General features: G+C 41.3%; 1 protein-coding gene across 1 annotated transcript in view; it reads left to right on the top strand.

The window, feature by feature from the left end:
* The window catches only part of MYO1E (myosin IE), a 76,702-nt gene that overhangs the window by 7,025 nt on the left and 43,829 nt on the right, over positions 1-25,848 (top strand). The window contains 1 exon segment of the mRNA XM_059482598.1: positions 23,313-23,456. Coding sequence (XP_059338581.1) covers positions 23,313-23,456 — 144 coding nt within the window.

Genomic DNA, 25,848 nt, shown 5'->3' with positions numbered 1-25,848 from the left:
GTGTCTGGTGAAAGCCACTTCTGGCTTTCAGGGGATCAGTGCAGTGGCTTTGGGATGGAGTGATGATAGATGTTTTTCTTTAGACTTCTTCAAAAAAAGGGGACACAAATAGTTTATGCAAAAACATGTGCTTCTAGAAGCTATTTTCATGCTTTTTTCAGCAATCTGAAGTCTAAATGAGAGGTTTTTGTTGGCATCCTTCAAAGAGGATTAGCAGTCTCGTAGTGACTTGCTGCACTTGTCCCTGTACAGGAAGTGTGGGGCTTTTTTTCTGTGCCAGCTCAGAACCACTCACTGAATCACTGTCATCAGCTGAGCCTGAGTCTGTAACCACTTCTTGGTCAGCCTTGTCTAATTTAAGTGTTGAAGTCATACTCAAGTCTGAACAATGCAGCATGATACCCTCTAAAGCCAGCAAAATGTTTTCAACGGCTTTAAAGTCTTTCCTGCTTGTGTCTTATAAAATATGCTGCCTGGTGTTTGATCTTGCACCCTAGGACAGTCTTCTGTTTTCAGTCTGACATTCCACAACATTTGTGAGGCTTTAATTCTAGGCAGTTTACCAATGCACACTGTTATCTTTTGCAGTGATTGATGTCTTTTCCTGTGCTTTGAGCTGGATATTGCTAATAGCAGAAATACAGAAAGATGGAAATTGGAGCCTCTTGTTAGTAATGTATTTGCAGTGCCAAGCGGTAGTCAAGAACTTGTCTCATCTTGTTTTGTTTTGGTTTTTTTTCCCTGCCTTGAAGGATACAAGTCTGCACAAATGCCTAAGTGCTTCCAAATTTGCTTTTGCAATAACTTCCAACCCTGTGTTATTCACAGCTTTGTGAAGAAGTGTGCAGATGCAAAGTGTGCTTTGTGCTGCCAGCACATTTGGAGTCCCTGGCACAGGGTGGAGGCCCTGGGCTCTTTGGTACCTCTTTGGTGTGGAAGTGCTGCTGCTCTGAGGGGCAGCAGGAACATTCCGAGGGCAGAAGTTTACCTGGGTGTTGTGAACATCTGTGAGCTGTTGTGCTGCTTCTGGCACACACTGTTCACCTCCTGATCGCTTGGGTTTTGGCCTTACTGCAGGTTTGTGATGCATGAACCAGAAAACACTTCTTTTGCTAACGTGAGGCATATTAAAGGAGAACTTTTGTTAAACCTAATCTTAAAAGCTATTTCATGGGACTCAAAGCAGTGCATACTTTTAAGTATTTGTTTATTCTTTCACTATTTGCGGAGTGTTTGTTTTGTCCATTTATTAATTCTGAAAGATTTTTTTTTCCTGTACTGATACCCACCTGTATTCAGTATATTCCTAAAGAAAGAGAAATGTGCAAAAGTATTTATAACAGTAACTGAAAACAGTCATACTAGAGATAAATTAAATGGGGAATTAAAAGCGTGGTTAGATTCATTCCAGAAAGGATATAAAGCTACAAGCCCACCCATTCTTGCTTTCAGAGCACAGAGGTATAAGCTGTCTACATAGTCTGAAGTAGTAGATAAATCTATGGTATCTTCTGATAAGGCAAAAGAAACATGGATTTTGTGTAATTATTTCTGCTGTCTAGCTAAATATAGATTGTTTTTGAAGGAATCAATGATAGGAAGCAATCATCTAGGAAAAAATAATGAGTCATGGGAATCCATAGTTATATTAGACCCTTTTATTGTACTTCTGTATTTTTGGTTGACTCTTGATAGTGCAATTTTTATGAGAGCAGTTTAAATGAATACACTACTCCTGTCAGGAAACTTCTGATATCTTTCCTACCATAATTTGAATTAAAATTTGGCTACAGTGAAAGCTGATGTATTATTAAGCATGATTTTGTTACCTGTAGCTTCTGTACCATGAAATAACCCACTTCACTTGTAAATTTGATCTGTTCTTGAATTCTGAATTGGCTGAATCCAAGAAAACAAATATTTGACTTGGCCAATTAAAATATAGTACATGCACTAAGAACAGAATTGCTTCAGCTGGATTTATTTTCTCCACTTAAAAACTGTGCCTTACTTGCAGTCATGTTTCCAGGACTTGATGCTCTGTTGTTGGTAGTCTGCAAAGCCTTTTTCAGTGCTTCCCCTCAAGTATACACTGGGAACTGCTATATTGGTTAGTAATTGCTAGGTTCAGCAAACCAAAGTTTCCTACAAAAACATTCTGGTCTTTGCAGTGGAAAAGCAAAAATAGCTTCTCAGAGTAGGGCAATTTGTGTGTTCAGTTTTTGAGGGGATCCTGGCTGATTTTTGTGTATCCTGCAGGACTTGAGTAGACTGAAGTAAAGTGCCTTTTTGGAATTGATTGGTCCTGGTGGAGCAGGAAGCATGAGCCTCCTGCTATGGAGGAGCAGTGTAAACCTGCTGAAAATCTATTGCAGAAGAGCTAAAAATGCCTAATTCTATCCCGAGCTGTACCAGCCTGCTGGCCATTGTTTGCTCTGCTGTGACTGTTGGCTTTGCAAGCATCTCTTCCTGCTTTTTCCTGGTGTAGCTGGGAGTTCCTAATCCTTTGCTGGTGCACCGGTGGCACTGGCACACAGTGCTGCTGTGAGGAGGGGCGTTCTCCTCCCAGCTGAGCTGGGACTCCACAGCCCTTGGGCATTTAGTGGCCAGAACTTGCCAATGGCTGAGGGCAAGGTCCTGGCAGGAGCAGTGGTCAGAGCCCTGCCAGGACCCAGGGAGTGTGTTGGTACTCCTCATTATAGGAAGAGACTGCCAGCAATTAGAGGTTGCAGTAACCTCTACAGACTGTGCTATTTGGTAAGGTTTTTAAAGAAAGATTAGACTTGACCCATGGAAAAAAGTGAACTGGGATGTTTTGTAACAAATCCTGTTATGGCTCTATGTATATCTGTAGAGGTCTGAGCTGAGGTTTGGCCTTTAATGAGCAAAATCTTGAGCTCCATTTGAAGCAGAGTTGGGAGTGGGCAGAATGACTTCATTGTAGGAGAGGCCACTGCTTTTGCTCTTTTGCTGTGCTTTTATTGTTTTTTGTGTCAGCATTGAGTTGCAGCCACAGAGTTCAAAGCATGAACTGTTTTCAGATGAGAAGGAAGGCAGGGATAGGCCTTCAGCACAGCAAGTCAAGTCAGAGGTGTACCTACAAGTGAAAGAGGACTTGGTAGTACCTCAGTATCCAGTGTCTGAAACTTGAGATTATGTTGAGTACCTATTTCTAACAACTGAGCCCGGTTTCTTAAACAGCTTAGATATTTGTCTATAATTGTGACTCTTGTCTCTCAGCATTCTGTAATATATCCCTGCATAGCAATAAAGGACTGGATTCAGTGTATTGGAGAAAATAAGAATTTGCTCAATTTGATACTTGCTTTAAATAACAAATCAGCATATATTCTGGTATGTGGTCAGCAAAACTTAGATTTGATAAAACTGAAATGGCTTCTGTTGTGATTTTAAAACATATATACAATAAAGGAGATTGATCTAGCTTGAAGCTGTCTTCAAGCACACAGAATATGTGTTCTCTATACCTACCCTCCAGTGACTTTGACCTCGGTCTCAGGAATATGTAATGAAGTGTGAGGCTACAAAGAGGTTGAACTTCAGTAGCACTGAGAGAATGGATTAATTATTTCATTATCGGTAACTGGCAGTTCTAATGTTGAGAGGAGTACTTGGTTTGCCTGTACCAGTGTCAGTAACCCAGCTGACTGCTACAGGAGTCATAATGTTCCCATGAGTACTGTTTGTTAAAGCATTTCTAGTGGTAATAGGAATTCTGGTTCCAGGGTTCTTAATGCCTGAAATACCAGCACACCCAGTCCACAGAGACCTGATCTCAATATGCAGAGTAAGTTCATGACCAGCAGTGGTTTCTTCCTGTCGTTTGTGTTTTTATTCTTGGTACATTCTAGGAGCACTGGAGAGGAAGTGGGGCAGTGGCTGCTTATTCCCATATTTGGTATTCTAGACAGAATGGACATCCTAAGGGAGAGAGGTGATCCAGTGTTCCTGGACATCTAACCTGCCTCCAGCCAAGGCTTAATCCTGGCAGAGTCTCAGGGGTCCATTTCCTTGGTGGCTGTGCATGGTGCAGGTTCTGCCCAGAGTTACAGTCATGGTCGGTGGCACTCGTGGGGTCCCTTAACAGAGGTGGGCTGGCTCTTCACAGTACTGAAATCTTGTGTTTACATGGTTGCAAATCCTTGTTCTCCAGTGGACTTGCCATTGGTCTGCACATTGGTAGTGGTGTATTTTGTGTTGTAAAGAGTTGGAATTAGTGAGTGTTATTGAGTACTTTAGTGAAATGAACACTTAAATATTTAACTGTGGAAAAGGAAACAATATTTAGAACATCAACTTACTTGCATCTCCTAACTTTCTCCTTGGTATTTTTCCTGAGACTTTTACTGGAAAGATTTTACTGGAAAGGGCTCATGTCTTCTGTACAGTTTTAGGGGTGAGGAGGGGAACCCCAAGCCCTAAATCTGCTTTCTTAAATAGTCACTATTAAAGCTATATTGGGAAAGAAGCAAATATTATATATTTCACAAAAGCATTTTAATCACTGACAGTGTAGGCACTACTTTGTGCTGGAATAGCTGGCTACCTTATCTGCTTCCATGCAATTCACCAGTAAAAAGACAAACTAAGGACTACAGAAATTAGTCTTTATTTTTCATCAGTCCTGAGATTGACCTTTTCTTGTTCTTAATTGCAGCAGTCTGTACTTGAACTGAGACTAAATATGTTCAGCTGCATGTGTCAGAATGGCTAAAATTAATCCTTTATGGACACAGTCTTGACAGAACTAAAAACCTCCAGTTCTGAATAAGAAAGGAATGTCTGAAAACGATCCAGAAGACTAGAACGTAATAGAGAGTTTCAAATCCCTGTTTCAGTGCCACAGAATAAGTTTATAGACTTGAGCAACTGGTTTTTTCCCCAGAGCTGAGCACTTCTTTTGGGGAGAGGAATTTCAGAGCTGTTTATTCTGAAAAGAGGCTCAACGGTGTGAAAGCTGACAAGTGCTGAAGCAAGTGTGTTTGGGCTGTACTGGCAGTACAGGCTGTACCCTTAGAGTACGGGCAGGTGCTTCATAAACCACTGAGGATGCTGTGATGGATGTTCCAAGGTGGTGGTTTGTAATGCAGGAGTGTGTTGTTACCACAGTTAATGAATTAGTCATGAAGAGCTATTTAGTCTGACACACCTCGAGAGTGTTCACCTACTGAAATCAGGTTTTCTTTTGTTCAGGTCATTTCTTAATGCTGCAGCAGGCTGAGGTGTTTTTGCACCTGAGGCCCTTAGGTGACTTTTTCACTGGACTTGTCCCATCTGTGGGTCTATTCTGAGACCAGAATACATTTAAAATGCAGCAGTCAACAAACTTTGCCGTGCAGCTCTGCGGGGGGGCTTATCTGAGTGTGGCTGGAGTCCAGTCTGGGACTGGGAGGGGCAAAACAAGCAAAACTGGTCCTGTCAGTTTGACTGTGACCCACCGGTTGTGCTTTGCACTGGGTCTCTGATACTCAAAAATGGTTAAATAGCTCTTAATTTGGGGGTTGGGAGTAGGGGGGAAACTTCAGTCAAAAACCAAAAATACCAGTATTAACTTCTACTGTTCTAGAAGCACTTAAGACGCTGGGCAGTTCTTCCTAGTCTGCACTTCAAAGTATGTAGGTGGAGAGTCAGTAATTGTGATGTTAACTACCTGCGCTGAGGTGGCTGTGGTCATTCATTTTACATCTGAAGCAGACAGTATAGAGGGAGAATAAACATTTTTTTTAAAGGTTATTTTGCCTGGTAACTACACTGACATCTTAAAGTTAGCAGTCAAGGTTTTTATGGTGTTTGTTTTGGATTTTTTTTTTCCTGCAAGCCTTTGAAAATATTTTATCATCCTGCTCTTTACAGGTGTGGAGTAGTTGGTTAACTTTAAAATTCTAATCCTGTTGCTGTTTGCTCATTGATAGTGCAGGTGTACAAACAGGAAGAGAAAAAAACAAAGGGGAAATTAATATCATCTGATTGCTAAAACAAAGCCGCTCAAATTTAGTAGCTAAAATTATGTTCAGGCTGGTAACAGGATACAGTGAACAATGAAACTACATTCTGTAGCTAATTGTGTCCTTTTAGGGCTTGTTTTGGAATTGTACTTGGCCAATTGAAACTCTTCAGGGGAGTAGAAGTCAGCCTCATTTAAATGAACCAACCTACTTCTTTTGCATCACACCACAGTGAGATGCCTAGGCTCTCATTTCTCTTTCTTTGTATTTTTGAAGACTTTGGAATGTATTCAAATAAATAAAACTTTTTTTTTTTTTAAGGTGGTGTTTTAAGGCAGGTCAGGACACTAACTGTTAGAACTGGCAGGTGGGGGGAGTACTTTTCTGTTGTTCTATCCATTCACTACTATGGCTGTAGTAAAACATGCAGTTTTGCCTCCTTATTCCTGTTCTGCCTTCCAGTCTCTAGTGTGACAATGTGGGAGAACCTCCCTGAGTAGCAAAGCTGTGCAGAGCCTTTGTGATCACTCTGTGGGTGTTGTTTTGTTCTGGTGCTGTTTTAATAAGGATGGAGTGGGGAATATATCTGAGGCATGTCCCTGACAGCTGCCATGGACTGTGGTGTGGAGCTCTTGTAGGAGCCTAAATTGTCTATAGGGTGAGAGAGGAATGCTCTGTGCATAGTGCAGACTACGTTGTGCCCCCTGTGAGGGAAATGGGACTTGGTCCACAGTAGGCTGAGTGACAGAACTTTCTCGAACAGGACAGAGAATAAGGGAAATAAACCTTAGAGGGAATGGTGGGAGCTTAGTCTGGTCCAGGCAAGCTGCTTCCAATTTCCATGTGAAGTTCTGCTCCTTCAGCTCTACCTTAGTAGTGCTCTTTCCATCTGTTTATAAGCCTTTAATATTGCTGATGGAATTGGTTGAATCTGGCACCTTCTCTGATTCTAACCTTGTATAGGAAATGTCTCTTACCCACAGATCAGCAATGTGGCTTTGAAATATCTGCCTGAATCTGGTCTTAGCTCTCACCTTCTACAGTTGCCTTTCTCATGCCTTCCCTTCTCTAACTCTCAGCAAGCCTTTGCAGGGGTCTTTTGTCTTCATCTGTAAATGCCAAAGGAAAGGACATGCTCCATTTCATTACAAGCTTTCAGGGTGATTTTGGGGGTTTATCCCTTAAATGTTTTTTGTAATGATGTAATGTGATGTCTAAGTTATGCTTTTAGTGGTAGTTCTAAACAGGTTTAGGCTTGCTCAGGCAATGGTGTGTGTAAACATTGGATCATTTTTCTGGTCCTTTTTAAAGTGCAGATTTTCCTGGCAGTACATACTACAGGGAAACTTGCGGTGAAATATGTTGTATAAAGGCAACGAAGTTCTGTTTTATACTTTGCAGTAAGGTCATGGAGATGAAAATGCATGTACAGATGTACATTTGTAATTCATGAACATGGATATGTGACTGTCATCCTATTACTTCTCTGTATATGAAACAGGTGACTTTAGCAGTAGATTACAAATATTTTTTTATCTTCATTAGTCCTTAAAGCTACTGCTGTCGAGTGTTGGACAATTTTCCAAAGAGCAATAAAAGATATCAATAATTGTTCATTAGCACTAAATAGGCAGAACATCCCTGAGGATAGATCTCTAGTAGGAATCTGTGGAATAGCTGGTGTATCACACACGAGTGTGTGTTAGAAGATACAGGAAAGCCTGTCTGTCATGCAGGCTGTCACTGAATGATTTAAAATGTAGAGCACTTCTGAACCTGCTGTTAACACTATCTAGAAGCAATACAGCTGCCTTACAACTGGACTCAACTTTTACTTACATAATGTGGCGCCATTTTCCACCACAAATAACCAAAACCTCTTACTCTTTATTTGCAAGATTTGGTCCCTTTTGATAGCCCTTCTGCTAAACTGGGAATTACTGACTCATCCATTTAAATTACTGCTGTTGTTCTCTAGAAATCTGGGCTTTACCTACCTGATGCTCTTCCATGCAAGTGGTATGTAAATCAAGCCTTGCTAAACATTGAGATTTGACAGGAGCAAATTGCAAAGCACGATAGCTGCAGGCTGCCTCCTGTTCCTCTTGCTGTGTTTTAGCAGGAAAAAAATTATTCTGGCAGCCAGACATTGCACAAGGAGTGTGCAGAAGCACATCTGCTTATCTAACAGTCTGATTCTTTAATCTACAGATTTTAAGAGATGTTTTCATTAGCTGGATGAGACATGCTTAGCTGCATAACATAGTTGTTCAAATTAATGTTTTGTGAGGGAAAGAAAAAGGCACAGGCAGATGGCTGGGATGGTTGAAGATCATCACACACATGCCTGATGTGTGATGTCTTTTTTCACTATATGATACATAGAACTGTGTGTGTTTTGTAGAAAACAAGCTTTTCTCACTGATGGGCTCGGGTTTATTTGAAGTATGGTGACTACCCTGGATGTATGTACAGACTGGAGAGTGAGAGGCTGGAGATGAGCACCATAGAAAAAGGGACCTGGGGTCTATCCCTGATAGTAAGCTGAACATGAGGGCGGCCAGGGGGCATCAGGCCCAGCATCAGCAGCTGGATAAGGGGGGAATTGTCCTGCTCTGCTCTGCATTGGGGCAGCCTCACCCCCAGTGATGGGGGCAGTTCTGGGCACCACAATATTGAGCTGTGTGTGTCCAAAGCAGGGCATGAAGTTGGTGAGGAGCAGCGGAGGGCACTGGGTCTCTTCAAGCTGGAGGAGAGCTCACTGCAGGTACAGCCTCCTCGGGAGGGGAGGAGGAGGGGCAGGCACTCATCTCTTTGCTCTTGTGACCAGTGACAGGGCCTGGGGGAATGGCCTGGAGTTGGGTCAGGGGTGATTTAGTTTGGACATTAGGGAAAGGTTGTTCACCCAGAGGGTGGTTGGGCACTGGAACAGGCTCCCCAGGGCACTTGTCACAGCACCAGACTGACAGAGTTCCAGGAGAGTTTGATCAATGCTCTCAGGCACATGGTAGGATTCTTGAGGATCTGCTGTACATGGAGCTGGACTTTTGTGTACCCCTTCTAACTCAGGATATTCTGTGATTCTATGGCTTTAGAAGAGATTTTGAGAATGGGAATTAGACTCCCAAACCTGTGTTACTCAATGACCAACCTCAGAGATTCAAATCCCACCTGATTTACCAAAAGGGCTGAAGCATTCCTTGTGTGTCTTTACTCCCTTTTCCAGCACTGCCTTAAGTCCTCCAGGGCATGGTGCCCTCGGTGGGCCCCACTGACCAACAGTGCTGCTGCCCTGGCAGGATGGAAGCAGTAGGAGATGGTGTGGCTGAGAACTGTGAGCTGAGCCTGACTTCACTCCTGGTTTGCAGCTGCCTCTGAATGTTTCACTAATGTGTGAAAATGTGAGAAATGCAATCCAAAACCAAACAGACTTTTCAGTAAGTTAAACTGAAATGAAATCAATAGACATTTGAAGTATTAGAATAAGGTGTTACAGTGCTGCATATAAAAGCTTAACAGGAAACTGTGAAGTGGGGTTATTCATCTACCTATTAAAAAGCCAGACTAGATGAGGCATTCCAGTGCACAAAGGCTTTGGGTTATGTTTCTGCATTTAAATGCAATAGGACCTGCAGTAGGGACTAGTTTGTGTTGTTTGTAAACAGTTTACAGATTTTAATAAAGAACAGTTCCTGCCATTGTGTTCTTTTTTATTTTGAAAAAATGTAAAGAGAAAACCCTGAGGTTTTCCTTAACATAGGTGATTCTGATAGCTTTCATTAATGGGGTTATTAACAAGGAGTGAGTTTGAAATACTAAACATTGTACTCTCCATGGCAGCATAGCAAACAGTCACAGATTGGTTTAGCTGCTGGCAGCCTTCACACCTTGTTTGTTTAAAAAAAATCTGGGTAAGGAGTTCCTCTGGTGTTGTTGGATTTGGACTTAATGGACTTAGTTTTGTTGATAATCTCTTGTCTGTGTTTGTGTAAGGTTATCTTGGAAGATATTTGAAGATCCAGCTCTGTAAGGAGTGGAACAAATTGTCCTTCATTTCAGTGGGACAGATTAGATGGAATCTGTAGCATAGGGTTTCAGTTAGTATATGAAATGTGCAGACAAGGAGGAAAACATAAGATGTGTAGATTGTGTCCTTTTTTTACATTTATTTTTTTGAAAGGACACTATCCTTAAAAACACATAGACTGCCTCAAAATTGTCTTTTTTTGTCCTGATAGTTGGCCTAAATACTTTTTGCAGAAGCAAATGGTTTTCTTCTCAACAAAACCTTACTAGGCATAAATAAAACTGGCAAGTTATTACAGATACCTGGATATTTCATGATTCTTTGTTCTTTTCTAATTGTGTGTTCATAATTAGAAGAATATTGGTTTTGAAAGCCTCAGTGAGTTTCAGTATTTTAGGTATTGAATAATTCATGATGAACTTTGTTTACACACTGTTTGTGTCTCAAAGAACCTCAAGCAACTTACTAAAAAAAGACTTTACCACATTCCTTTATTCAGAATTATCCTCTGGTTAATTACACTTGGTAAAATCTATGTTTATGTAGAGACTGGTATTCTGCTGAGCCTCAGTGAGGGATGCCTGAATTCAAGTCAGGATTGGGAGCTGCCTGTTCTGGATCATGCTAGGGAACCCCTGAGCCCTGCAGAAGCCAAAGGCCAGCTGAGGCAGGAATGAATAGTGCTCACAGGTCAAAGGGACAAACCCAGGCAGCTGGGTAGCAGCAGAATGAGATTGATCTTGGGCAACTTGAAAATGGAACAAAACTCTTGGTCCCTTCCAGCAACTACAGTAAAAGCCCTGGAAATGTGTCTGCAGTTTAAGATTATCCAAATGCTAATACAGCATGTTCAGCCCTTAGTCAGCACAGGGGAAGCCTGCAGAAAGTGTCAGTGTTTTTTAAGAAGTTGGTTTTGGCTTTGCTCCTGGAATACTCCCAACATTTCTTGTTTTCCTTCGGATTCTCATTCTAACTTAGGGGTGCCTTAGTGTTTCTAGGTCAGGTGTGGGGAAGGCAAAGGAACAAGTGTGGAATTAAACTATATTGGAATGATTTGTCAAAGCTCATGAGAATTCTGCACGGAGGAGTTAGAAACAAGGTGAAGTTGAAGTGCATGGTAGCTGTTGAAGGAGTCTGTGTGTCCCTGTGTGCCTGGCTCCCAGCCCTGCTGCTCAGTCAGGGCTGTGTGGCAGCACTGCACCCTTACCTGGTGCAGCCTAAAGGCACAGCTACTGGCATTGCACTTGGGTTGCTCTTTTAGCACGCCACGTAAAATTGTAATTCTGTTAGGCAGGATGGAGTCAAAGGCAGCATTTATAGCGTGGTTGAAAGACTTTGAGCTACTCCCGTGGTCCTGATGGGGTCATAAGGAGTATGTTGTTTATCAAGCTGTCATGTAAGCTTAGAAAAAAACTATTCAAGTGCAAGTTACTTTGTAAGCCAGAACTTTGTTTTTAAAGAAACACAAATTTTGCATGTAACACGGGATGTAGAAAAAGGTAAAGTTGCTTTATGGGCCTCACCAAGGTAATGAATTGCAGCAGCCAAAAGTTAAAGGATTTTGAAAATCTGAGCATCTCTTCATATCCAGGTTGTTTGGGATGGAGGGAATGAGACACTATTCGCTGAACAGTTGTCCTGTCTGAATCAGAATATTATGCTTAGGTGAAAAAGTAATTCAGTTGCCTTTAGTTTATATTTTAATTCAATATTATTTCAGTTCATGTGGGTTTGAGTCAGAGGTCTGAAATTGAATGAGTCCAGAGGTTGAAAGCAAGGTACATCACAAGCATTTAAGTTTAATGTGGGTTTGTGTAAAAAAGTGATGCAAGCCAAAGTCTTCAGCCACAGTTCAGCATTTGAGACTTAAATAGTTTTTCTCCATTACTCCAATTTTGAAGCCTTGTGATTTAGCTTGAATTGCACCTGTTCTGGGTTTTCATTATGAAGTTTAGCATTTTGCTAAACACATAGAAATGGGAAATTAAAGGGAAAAGAAAATGCAGCATCACACTGCACCACTACAGAGGTTCTTTTAAATAAAACCAGTGTATTGATCTGCAATGGTCTGCAGCAGTTTATCCTTTTATCCTCAAAGCTGACACTTGGCTTTTTACTTGGTTTCCCCTTTAAATTGTTGGAATCTTATGTATATTTATGATGCTGATGCTGAATTGCAAGGTCTAAAAGACATTTAAATTTGATTTTCTGCATAATACTGCCAAGTCAGTGATAAAGTTACAGGTTTTTGTGAAACAGCTTCTTGGCTGGCATCTGTGCTCAGAGCATAATTATGCCAATACAGTGTCTGTGAGACTGAATCTAATGCATGTCCTGATAACATCAGTTTCTCCTAGCAAATGGAGGAAGAAGGATAGTTTGTAAATTATGTGTTTGTTCACATCTCTGGTAGAAGCCTAGAGTTACAAAGATAGCTAGATGTCCAAATTAATTTTTTTTTAGCTTTCTTGGTTTGGGAGTAATTTGAATGCTAGATATGAACATTAAACAGTCTCACATACTTAAAATAAGACTGAGAGGAAATGGCTGTTTCTGTGTTAAAATCTCTTACATAGACCAGTAGGAACTATCATTTTACCTATGAAGTGAACCTCTCCCCAGAGTTAATAAAAGAGGAATCCTGGGGAGGCAGAGATCATACACATGTTGGTAATATACAGCCCAGATAATAACCATGAAGGCCAGGCCTCCTAGCTGTTGATGGTTGTCTTAAAAAACATTGGGCCAGACACTTTTTATAGATTTCCATTAATGACTGTGGTGTTCATCAGAGTGCAATGAATGCTTCATATCTGCAATGTGTTTCTATGCTTCCACCTTTCTGGGATATCAGCTTCACTGACAGAGTGCAGTGAGCTAGAGGAGATCAAGTATATTGATTGTTAGTTTAATTTTCTTGGGTGACTTGTGTATTATTCTGTTAATATGAAAGTCTACAGAGCCAGGATATAAGCCTAATACTCTAATACAAATTAGAGTAAATAATTTGAAGCATAGGATTGTAGAGGAAGAAGTTTAGACAACTGTATGAAATCTTAAGCTAGCTGGGTTAATTCAAAAAATGTTCAGAGAGCAGTATTCTTGTCATACAGATTTGAAAGTTACTGTAAAAAGAGCAAGTGAAGTAAACTATCATATTGATTAAATTACAATAAGCCAGTTATTCTATACTACTGGAGTGTTACATGCTGGTTTTTAAATGTATTTCTTATCAAAGCTGCCCTGGACTGAATAGTCACAGCTGCTTTAGAAGACTATTGAAATGACATATATTAGCTTTATGAATAATGTGCCTATGCAAAATGATCTGGTTATGAGAATCTGTCTCTTATGGACATTGGACACTCAGTGGGACCTGCTTGCCCTGGCATAATTATTAAAGTAAAAACCAAGCCCTGACAAAGGATGAATGAAGCTGTGCATGGGTTGCCTCCTGACAGAGGTTACTGAGAAAGTGGATTAGTACCTGCTTGAGAATTCTGCACAGTGTGTGAGATTTGTTGGGTCTGATGTTTACTTCTTCTCCCAAGATTTTTGCCTCCTGTTGGTTTTTGATTAACTTTTTGGCAGTTGAAGTGAACTTGTAAATTTGGTTCATTGGCAAGATGTAACGTATTCCTGAGGTAGAATGTTCAAGTTCTTGTTTGTATTTTTGTAATAATTAACCAAGGAAACATTTGTTTCTGAATACACTGAAATAAATATTAAGGTTGGATTATTCTGAGGTTGAATTAAAGGTTTAGTCAACATATCAAATAGTCTTATTTCCCACAGTGTCTGAAGTAAAATCTGGTTTTTGCACGAGTATCAAAACATGACAGCTCATAAAAGGGACTGGGGCCACTTGCATGTTACCACCCAGGTACAGACTCTGCTGTAGGTGAGTGAGCACCACCCCCTGAGCCTTTCCCTGCTGCTCCCAGTTTGTGCTGCCAGAGGTAAACAGGAAGCTGCTGCACTCCTGGAGCCTTTACTCCCTTTACTCAACACTCTGTGAAATTAAAATAAACATAGAAAGCAATTTTTGCATCAGAACCTCCCCCAGTGCAGAGCTCCTCCTGACCCCCCAAATGCTCTCCTGCAGCCGCTGTCCCGTGAGAGGAGCTACCAGCTCCTGAGCCCTCGGGTTATCGCTGTGAAAAACGCCAATCACTTGTTTTTAAAGTTTTAAACGTTTCATAGTAATAAAACGGTTATAAAACTATTAACACAATGAGAGTAATAATAATGTGGACAATTTGAATTAGGACAATATGAGACAATAGAAACAAAGAGTTACGAATGTCCGGGTACCTCTTTCTGGGCAGCACAAGCCCGAAAAAGGAGCCCCGTTAACAAAGGATTAATTCTTAAAAACAACAGCCTGGTGCATATTCATACACCTCATACATGATGCATAAATTCCGTTCAAACTCAGGATTCTGTCTGGTCAGTGTCAACTTCTTCCTCTGAATCCTAACGACGCCTTCGAGGTGGGAATAAGTTGTTTCTTCTGATAAGAGGGCAATAAATTCTTTTTCTCTGAAACATTTAGGTGTCCTGTGGCTGCTATCTCACTGCAAGTCCTTTCTTAAAAAAAGTATCCTACATAGCACAGTTTCTATTTTAAATTTTTTTATAACCTAAAGCTATATTTAATACACTACCTAAGAGAATTAATGCAGCACTACTTTCTAACATAACACATATAATATTAATTTTAATATTTGCCAAAAGCCAGTCATAAAATACACGCATTTTTCACACACAGCTCTCACCAAACATGAAACCAGACGTTTTTGAAGCCAGCAACTTTGGAAAATCCTGTGTAAACCTAACAGAATGCTGTTGGAGTTCTTCAAGCTCTTTATCACAGGCTCCACCCTGGTACACAGAGCAGTGATTGTCTTGTCCTGCCCCACTCACCCCCGTTGAAACTATGCATACAGAAGGGAAGATCAAAGCAAATATCTCAAAAATAGGTGAACTTGGAACCCATGACCACGCTAATGCCCAGGTTAAGAATTAAGCAGTTGACTGCATATCTTATTTGTGGTATCAGAACAGTTAAATGTTACAACTCTGAGCAGTGCATAACACTAACAAAGTTTGGTGATGTCAGCACAAAGGTGCTTTTTGGTACATGCTGTTGAAAAAAGTCTTGGCCACAGTTTTCTGCTGTGTTGCAGCTTTTGCAGTTTCATCATGCCTGTTGCAATAAAGAGTGTTTTTCTTTAGCCTGAACTGCTGCAGGCATGTGACTACATGACAGTCTCCACTTGGAAAAAAATACCTATGTTCTCTCTGGTTTGTAAATAAGTTCAGAAAATGGCTTTTTTTTTAAGGAAAAAAAAACAAACACCCGAAAGAGACTCAGCTGAGTTGTTCCAAATTATTTTAAATTTAGTTGTTATTCAGGGGGATGATTTAGCTAATGCTTATTTTAGAAATTAGTCTTTCAGTTTTTGTGGAATTGCTACATGCTGTTACTCAGCTAAATCAAACTGTTGGCATAAAAACATCTTGTTTGATAGTCTTGATTAAAAGCAGTAATAAAATAAGGTCTGTAATCTGCCCAACGTGTTGTGTAGAAATTGGTGAGGACAAATATACCCAACAAAATGTAGATGTTCAATTATTGCTGTAATTTAATAATTGCAAAAATGTATTATTCTTTCATCCTTCAATGTTGTCTTATCAGTTTAAACGCTAAGTAATTCAGAAATATTGCAATGCTCTTAATTTGCATTCTGCATAAATTAAAAGCAAAACCTGCAGCTAAAGAATAAGGTTAAAACAATTAGTTTTATTTTCTTCATAATGCACTGCCCCACTCTGCTTTCTGGAAGGAGCATTGTGGTACTGGGAAGGGGTGGAGGGGAGCCTGGGCTGGGCAGCCACTGAGCTGCAGTGGCAGATCCCTCGGTGAGCTGCAGCATCCATGGCTTTCGGCATCGCTGCGAGCTGCCGTCCCAGGATTGTCCCTGGGGACTCTGGGGGTGACCAGGCGTTCCCAGTGAAACCTGTCACGGCTTGTCAGCTGGGGATGCTGCCGGGCAGACCTTGGCCTTAGGCTCCCAGGGTGGTGTCCCGCAGTATCGGTGTGATGAGGAGACAAATGTCTTCATTTTCCGGGCACAAAGGGGTCGGGAGCAGGGAGCAGGAACGGCTGCGGCCCTACACAGAGGGCAGTGACTGAGCAGGGAGGAATTCACTGCGCTCATTGGGGCCTGATGGTCTAAAGCTGGGTGCTAACACCCGAGATTCCAAAAGCTGCCAGGGGCAGGGGAGCGAGTGTTGACATCAGCTAGAACAGGACAAGGCTGAGGTTATCTTAGTAATGTAAAAAAATGGGGGTTTTACTTGGTCTGAAATTTTCCCCTGGCACCAGCACAGTGCAGGCAGCCCAGCATCCAGCGCTCCCCCTGCAGTGCGTGCCGAGGTGCTGGTCCCACGCGTGGAGCCTCTGAGTCACATTGCTCTGACATTCCTCCCCCTGGAGAGCATGGGAAACTCCCAGTGGGCTTCAGTGTATTGCTTAGTTGCAGGATGATCCAGGAAAAATATTTTCAGTATTCTGCTATAGCAGAGGCTGTGGCATGTTGTCTGAATCTTCTGATGGAGTTTCCAAACTACGTTTTTCAATTAAAGACCATAATTTTACGTGTAAGGTGTATGATTGCTTAAAGTCCTTTGAAACCTGTCTTTAATGGAGAAGAGTGACGCATATAAAATCTTTATTACACTCAAGGATTGACATAGCCAAAATGAAAATATTTGTTGTAATTTCTCTCTTACATTTCTTAAATTGTATGGTAGATTTATACAAATGTAAACTGCATGTACAATTCACAGATCAAGAGTTAGTGTGTGTGAATGCTGCTCAGTGCAGTGACTGCAGTACAGGGGGATTCTGGTGCTGTATATGCACACATATACATGGAATAAAAGCTGCTATTGCAAGGCAGCCAGGGTCTCTCCTGATCCACCAGTCCCAGGAGAGCTTGCTGCTCCTGCCACAAGGAACAAGTCAGACTTCAAACAGCTCCAGAGACTGTTCAATAAGTGAAGTAAATAAATATCTAAGAGCAAGTCAGCCGTATTAAGTTGTTAACAGTATTGCATTTCCTTAGGAAAGGTATTTCTTGGAACCTCAGGACACAGCCCCCCAACAAGCTGTGGGATAAGCAAATAGGAGTTCACAGCTCATTAACTACTTCCTGGTATCTGCCTGCAGTCTCTGTAACTTGTTTCAAAATCTTAGGCACGTTTGCACGATCCGCCTTTGAGCTCTTTCCTCGCTTATTTTTGTCTGTCATGTGCCTTATTAAAAACAGTATTTCAAAACTTCTAGTGAAAGTTAATACTGATGCAACAGATGAGCCTTGTGATTAAATACTGAAGTAACTTCTATTCTGGTAGCGTCCTTTTACATATCTTAGAAGAGCTTATCTTAGAAGAATGCCAATGTTGTTTCTGACTCCTGAAAATGAGCGTGATGTGTAAATCCTGTAGACTCCCATGTTCTCATAGCTCCTGTTGTGTTAGAGTGTGCATTTGCTGTCCAGGTGAGCAGGCTCTGGTTGCTGCCACATCTCCTGCTCCCAGCCCTGGCTGCAGGGAGGCAGAGCCTGGCTGTTCCCTGGCTCCAGAGCAGGAGGTGATGGTGGGGAGCTGCCCTGGGGCCAGGCCCTGCTGGGGCAGCAGCACCTGCACAGGAGCTGATGGGAGCAGCTGTTTGGGCCACTGGGATCTCCTGCAGCCTGGAACCAGCTCTGGGGTCAATTCCTCAGGTCATGTTGGGCTGAATCCAACCCTTTCTCAGAGCAGACAGTGAGAGCACTTGGCTTTTCCCCCCAGACATTTTTTTCTCAGTATTATATTTCCCTAGCTGAGTTTTTTTTGATATTAACCTGCTAGTAGTTTCCATTCCTTAATACATTTTTGGTATTTTTAGTTCTCTGTTTAAGATGTCTATCCTGCTGCTTAGATGCTCAGTATTTTTGCTTTGCTATTTCCTCAAATCTTTAAGTGCTGCTTTTTGTCTCCCTTAATATTTTCCTCATGTTAAATTTAAATAAATGGCCTTTTATCTTTGTCTATCTTGCTGCTTCTGCTGTCTTCCTTTAATTTCGTTTCAGAAATATGGTCACATCGTTGCAGCCAATAAGTATTTTTTCTAACATAAGATACAAGAGCTATTTTGGAGCCCATTTGTTCACTATAGCTTCTCTGTTTTGATTATCCCAGTCAAGGACCAAAATTAACATTAAGTATTTTTGCAATATTCTCTGGGAACAGCAGACCCCTTTCATTTTTTAGAAATATGTGAAAGATGCCTCTAAGTGGATTAGAGAAGTTTGCTAATTTTGACAGATTATATCATTGCAGAAAGCTGTGGGTTTATTTTCTTGTTAGCTGGGAAAACTGATACAAATGATGTATGTATGGGACTGGTGATGGGCCTCTTGTGGTAGAAGCATTGATGTCAGGTCTGAAGTAAATGGTGTGCAGCTTTGTCAGTTTTGTGACATCTTTGGCTGATGTGTGTGTCTCATTTACTGTTGTGTTTAAATTCTGAGCTGAGGAGGCAGGCACATGTTTCAGAACCACAATGTCCCATCAAATGGAAAAGGGGAAGAAAAGGTCATGCTTGTGATCACTTGACACTCCTGCTCCCTCGTGGAGGCTGAGAATCCCTTCTGCACTGAGATGGGACATTGGTGTTTGCTACTGAAAAAAGCTGTTAGAGATTCAGAGTGGCAATTTTTCCCTTTGTGGGAATGAAGAATGATTATTGATGGCATGTAGGTGGTTGTTGTTTAGTGAGAGTTCTGATGGACAGAGTAAGAAGGTTCTCAGGCACTGAATATACAGTCTCTTCTGATCCCTTGTTTTTAGTGCTTTATTTTTAGAGGTTCTATTTTTAAACACCTTGAAATACAAAAATATTTGGGTTTTTTCCAGTTAAAAGAAAGAGCCATGCTGTGTCACAACATGGGTTATCTTTTTATAGCTACATCAAATACGTGTTGCTTAGGATAATGCAAGAATATACAAACAATAATAAAGCCAAAAATGAGGAACCAGCAGTTGATACTGTAACACAAGGTGGAGACCAGCAAAAATAAATTCTGTAAATAAATGTCTTCTCAATACTTACTCACTCCATACAAAGCAATAACTGCTTTAACCGCATTGTACTGCCAGTACCAAAAGCAGTGCAGGAAGCACAGGCAGCATCTAGTACGTAGGATATATTTTGCATCCTCTTTCTTGGTATTCATGTAGCAGTTGTGTTGATCTGTGAATGAGTGGGTGTTCAGGAGCACACAGGGTGGGAGCAGAGGGATTTTGCGGGTTCTGGGTGTCCGGGTGCTGAGATGTGGGGCAGCCCTGCCTCTCCTCAGGCTGCGGCTCGGGAGCAGCAGGCCCCGAGCTCATGGGGTCAGCTCGTGACTCGTAAATATTATTCTTGTCAGAGCAGAACAGATCTGATTTGGAGCCTAAAACAGCAACCAAATTAATAATAACAGCTGACAGCAGCGTGGTACACGCCTTTAATTGCAGCCTTGCCAGTCCAGCCTCCCAGCCTCCACTCCCTGTGCATCGTCAGATGCTGAGGCTGGAAGCCCAGGAAGAGCCTGGGGGAGGCCTGGCAGCCAGGTTGTTCTACACTGGTGTTTCCACTTCTGTGGCTTTTTGCAGCCTGTTGAGATGTGTTTTTGTTTTAGGGTTGGTTTTTTTGTTTGTTTTGTATTTTTCTTAATCTGCCAAGCTCATCTTTTTGCAGCTGCTCAGGCTTTGTTAGTGCTGACACAGACTTTTATTTGCTTACTTATTGTACAGTTAGATCACACCTTTCTCTGAGAAAACCTAAGAGAAGCCAAGTGCCCATCTGCTGCCATCTGACCTGCTTGGCTTGGCCCAGGGCTGGACCTTGGGCTCTTTGGCCAGCTCTGACAGTGTCCCAGGGGAGCTCTGTGGGAGTTACCTGGTCCTGCCTGGGGCTGCTGCAGCATCAGGTGTGGGGCAGCTCTGCCAGCCTTGTGCTGCTGGCTCTGAAGAACCTTCTGGGACAGAAGGATTCAAGCAGTTCAGGAGACCTGGCCTTGTGACTGGGTGATTGGCCTGGGGAGGGGTGGAGGGAGAATGTGCTGCGTGCTGGACAGCAGAGGGCAATTAGCCGCTGAGAGAATTGCCCTGAGTGCACCCTGCAAAGCAGGTTCCAGTGGGCACCAGGTAATGGGCTCAGATGTAAGTTGTCTCCAGATTAGAGTGCTGCATTTTTATCTGGATGGTGGAAAGCTCTGGCTAAAAACAAAAGCTTAAATTATCAAGAAATATGCAATAAGAACAAATAATTAGTGTAATTCTTAAGCATGTAGCCTTGACCTTTGGGAAATATGCAGCCTGGAGTAAGATGAAGAGTTGCTTTTATAACTGCTATGATGTGAAGCTTTTTCAGATGATTGATTATAGTAAATGTTTTGTTTTTTTTTTATTTTATTAATTTCAAAACTCAAAAACCTGTTGGCTGTTAGCTCGACAAGGTTATAGTACTAGTTGGAAGTGACTGCAGTGGCTAAATTCAGGTTAGACTCTATAATAGCCATTACTCACACTTGGAAGGGCAAGAACTTGGGAGTGGGTGATGTCCTCTGGACAAAACACTCCCTGTTTTGTTGCCCAGAGAAAGAAGTGGTAGTCACCTAACCATGCCATGGTGTTACCTTCCTGGAGAAGGAGGGGTGAGAGCAAAACTTAACTTTGGCTGCTCGGGCACTTCTCAAGCTTGGGCTTATTTCTAGATCCCAGGGAGAAGTCTGACAATAATCTGGTGGTGATTTGCTGCCTCTGCACATTTGAATGTAAGGCTGTGTTTTAAAAGGAAAGAGGCAATCCCAAACTACTAGGAAACTGCCATTTAAACTGAGTTACAGTTTTAATGTGAACTACTTAGTGCCATGACTCTCAGCTGTCTTCTGTGCCACTGCTTTACTGGGTGTTTAGGCTGCTGCCTTCTTGTTGAACCTCTTTCTCTGCATGGTTTGCAGTGTCTGTGGTCTGTGGCTCTCAGCTTTGATGGCTGCTGTGATCAGAGCTGGGCAGGAGTGCAGGGCAGGGCTGCTCTCAGGGCTGCCCTGGCACTGCCCTCCTGCTTCCCTGCTGCCTCCCAGTGCTTTTGGGGAAGCACCCTTTGGCCTTAATCACAGTCAGCAACAGTCAGTGACTTGCATAAAGCTGCTGTTTTGCAGACTGTGTGCACATTTTCCATGTATCCCGTGGCTTTGCAAGCTTTGTGCTCATTGAGCTCACTGGGTCTGGTGCCATGGCTTCTAAAGGGAAGCTTGATTGTTTTCCCAGTCTCATTTCTTACACATTTTCTGTGGCTTACTCCATTATCTGATACTAAACCACATTCTGTATAGCTTTGTGAACAATCTAATTATCCATATTTATTTTGATACTGTACCTTTTTGTCCATCCTGCCAGTTCCTTTTTCCAAGTGTAGTATCACAAGTAAGCTGATGAATACACTGAAGGAAATTATGCTTCTCCATTGCACTTCTGTTTTCTCCAAGAAACCAAGCTTCAACTAATATTTTCAGTCATATGTTTTATGACAATTAAAAAATTGATTCTTTGTTTTCTCAGTGCTTCCAGATCACTGCTTCCATTGTACAGATAGAAAATCAATAAGGTTCACACAAGCTAAGCCAGTTTAAGGTTATTATTTTATTGAACATCATGTACACTTGTGGACATTCAGGCAAATTGATGAGTTCGTGTTTTCAGACATATTTACTTGTGCTGTACTATATTTGAAAGCATTCTTTTGCTGTAAGTTTGCCCCTGTTCTCCACTGGTGTTGGCAGTAATAGATCTGCATCAGGGTAGCCGGGGCTGGAGGCTTAACAGAAAACAACCATAAAGCCTACAGCTTCTGTGCTGTCTGCAGTAGCAGGGTTTAGTGGAAGTTAATTTAACTTGAGGTGAAAATCCAGTTGGTTTTTATGTCACTTGACATGAAGCCAAGCTGTAGGCCTGGTGTAGCACTTGGTGCTAGTAAAGTTGTGTGGGTCATTTGCTCCTGCAGAAATGTGTACGCACAAAAATTGCCCCTCTATAAGTTGCTGATGTCCCATTTCAAAATACTAATGCAGCTGAAGTGTTCAGAGTATCTGAATTTTCTTCTTTAATCTGTAAAATTTTTGCAGAATAAAATGATGCATGTACTTTGTAATAGTAAATTGCTTGTGTCCTGGTGAATGTGACTTGATCCTGGATAAAGTACACCCGAGCAGTGTAGTTAAATCACATTGTTACAAATTGGAGCACTAAAGAACAAGGGGAATTTGCAGAATTGGCATTTTGTTGGCCACATCTTCCTTGACAGTATACTTGATCACTTCTTAGTGTTAAATGTAGTAATTCCAGCATCACTAATTTCATTATTGTGTAAGCAAAAATTAAGTAGAAAGAGGGAAGAGATCAGAACTCCGTTAGCATTGTCTGCCAGGCTACAGAAAATAGGTTTGGGTTTGGAGAGCAAATTTATAGCTGAATTAATAGCCTTGATGTCGACTGGATTTAAATCTGTTTGTGGGTGTATCCATGGAACCAAACTACTGTTCAAATCAGCTGGAAGAAAAACACATTTTGATTTCAAGTGGTACAGCATGAAATGTCACATGTTTTAGTAGCATCCTGAAATAGTAGTCTCTGAATGTGGGGAGAGAGTATCTATTTAGATGTCATTAAGCATGGTGACTAACAGATCAAAAGGGGCTCTGAAGACATGCAGCCGACAAGCTGGGGTACATCATTTGCAGAACATCCCTGAATGCTCAACTGCAGCAGGCTCACTGCTTCCCTCCCAGTAACAGCTTCTGTGCAGCTTTTTTAAAGGCTGTAAATGATGAGGAATTCATTGTGGTGATGATAATTATACTCACTGCTAATAGTTACAATGTAGGAGTGTAATTTTTGCATCCTTAGCTTCCAATAGCTGCATCTCAGTTGGAATAATTGGGGTTTTTTTTCTACTAGGTTTAAAAATGTCTGCCATCTGAAATTCATTCTGTGTGTAGGTGGTCACAAAACCCCCTGGAATTACCTTCTAGTTCTGGAGGGCAGTGCAGAAGCAAATCAGCTGACACCACTTATGGATGCTTTCATGGAATGCCTGGATCAAGGAATAGAATTCAATGAAAGGAAAACATTTGGGAAGTTGGAATTCAAATAATGGTTTTCAGTTACTTAGTGCTGATGAGAAATGTAGTAACCTTTGTGATGTTCATTGTGCTTTCCTGCAGGGCAGCAAAGGACACTACAGATACCACTGGCAGAGCCACAATGTCAAGCACAGTGGAGTGGATGACATGGTCCTGCTTTCCAAAATCACTGAGGATGCCATAGTGGAGAACCTAAAGAAACGATACATGGATGATTATATTTTTGTATCCTTTGCTGGTTTTGGGGAGCCCCGTGGCTTTGCTGAGCCAATGTGACACTAATTATGTGAATGGATTCTCTTTAAGAAGATTACTCAAAGATGCTGAACAGTCTATGTGACACTTCACCTGAGATAACAGAAAAGGCTTTGAAAACTCAGCTGATTATGAGGGTTGAAAATAAAATAGCAAAAATTATTTTAAGGTACTCTTTGTAATATGTTGAAGATTGTACCTCTCTATATTGATGCATTGACGTGACCCCTGAAGCCTCCTGAGGTAATGATATTTCTAAGAGCAAGAATGATAGGTTTAAAGTGTGTGTACATTTATTGATATGTTGTCTTCTATACTTCCAAAATTATAGTGCTTTCAGAATTGCATTTCTTCTGTCACATAGCCCTGTTTACAACTTCTTGTGGAATTGTTAATACTGTGAATCATGGGATGATGGAAACAGGTGAATTTGTCAACATCTGTAAATCTTCAGTGTTCTCACTTAATTTTTTTTCTATGATTAATGAAAATGTGAAAATTTAAATACTGGAACATGTAACCTTACGGGAAGAAAAGACTTGAATACCCAAGGCTTGCTTTTTAAAAAAAATTCACATGAAAGCAATTCCTTAAGATAAGAATATTCACTATTTCATTTTCAGCTTTTGCAATGTAACATGAGCTGCGGTAATGAATTTGGTAAATTCTAGTCGGTGATGTACTAGAAAGTTGTGCTGTTCCTTCTGCTTTAGCCAGGTTTTCATACTTCCTAGTTGTATCTGGAGAATAGTTTCCTTGAAGAGCTTAACATATTTTAGCAGAAAGAGGAGGAAATATAAGATCTGGCTGTTTCCATATATCTTGACAGATGGTCAAGGGCTGTGCAGCAGCTCAATTTAGCAGGGACTGATAGAGGAAAGTTCATGTTGCAGTTGTTTCCATCATGAACTGCAGAGGTTTCTAATCCATATGTGAACATGGGTTTGGACCCTCTGTTGAAGTACCACAGTATTACTGAAATTGCTTTATAGGAGCAGGATGAAGTTGCACAGTATTTGCCAGACTGTGGTACAGGGACAAGATGTAGAACCCTTCCTGGTAGGAGCATGAGTGCTGTTGGTCTGTGGAGTGCTGCAAGTTCCTTGCAGTGTGTGCAGAGACTTCAGTGCCCTGTGCAGAAGAAAGATTATTGCTTTTTCTTTTTTATGAAAATAGTGAGATTTTCACATAGAGATGATCTTTCTACTGAAGACAGAATAAGAGTGTTTTCCCAGGGAACTGGTGGTCACATTGAGGGATCAGACCTCCCTTTTGCAGGGAGAAAGAATCCTTTTGCAGTTTCTGTGAAGGCTTTTCATTCAAAGATGAAGATCATCTCTTGAATATTTGAATTGTTTGTGTGTCCACCCATGAATGAACATTTCTCTGTGCTACATTGTACAGAGATGACAGAATCATCCCAGAAAATGCTGGTACTGTTTACCAACAGAAAACTGTCACTTCAAGTGTTTGTACTGACACAATGAGTAATTGATCTGTTATATCCAAGACCCAGATGTTGTCACTCATTTTGAATTAAATTAAAAATGTATGAAGAAAGCATTGCAAATTAATATTACAGAAATTATGTTCATTGAGTTATAGTTCTTCTCTAACATGTTACCTTTTGGCACCACAGTAGGAGATTCCTACATAGGACAGTCCAGCAGGATTGATGTGTTAATTTTCCTACTTTGCACAGAAAGCTTAGATAGCAAGTTTGCCTGTGAACAATTCCAGATTGTTATTGAAACCTGCAGTACAGCATTTTGGACTCATAGGTGTGGGCTCATTGCTAACTCCCAGTTATATAGTGATCCCTGTGAATTACTGTCAGGTGCTTCCTATGTGTACACTTCAGCTGTAGTTCCAAAGGTTTGTGAGGTATTTGAAATGCAGAGCATGTGCAGCTGAATGCTGAATGATGAAATATTGTATTAAAAATGTTGCAAAAAATCTAATAATGGCTTGAAATTGAGTGTGGTGGTACAGGGCAGCCTGCAGGAGAGGACTCTGAGGGACTGTTAATAGTTTCACTCATAAAATAACAGCACAGACTGAATTACCAAATCTCCCCAGCACCCCAGTGCATGCAGCTGAGTAATTGTCTCATTTAGCTCAGCAGTGGCCGTTTCCATCCAGCTCTGCTTGCTCAGCACTGTCCTGTGAGATCAGAATGTGTCACTGCACTGTATTCTGCAAAGGTCAAACCAATATTTTCTAATACTGACAATATAACCTCTTCAGTTACAAAGGAGTAAAACCAGCTGAAATGTGCCATTTCCTTTCTGTATTTTTATTCAAGGTGTGTCGTGTTTTGGCCTTTAATACATGGTTCTGTACTTAGGTTATTCTAAAATAA

Source organism: Ammospiza nelsoni, chromosome 14 (genome assembly GCF_027579445.1).
Source record: "Ammospiza nelsoni isolate bAmmNel1 chromosome 14, bAmmNel1.pri, whole genome shotgun sequence".
Lineage (NCBI taxonomy): Eukaryota > Metazoa > Chordata > Aves > Passeriformes > Passerellidae > Ammospiza > Ammospiza nelsoni.
The sequence above is the reverse complement of the archived record's forward strand: the minus strand, read 5'-3'. Positions and strand labels throughout refer to the sequence as shown.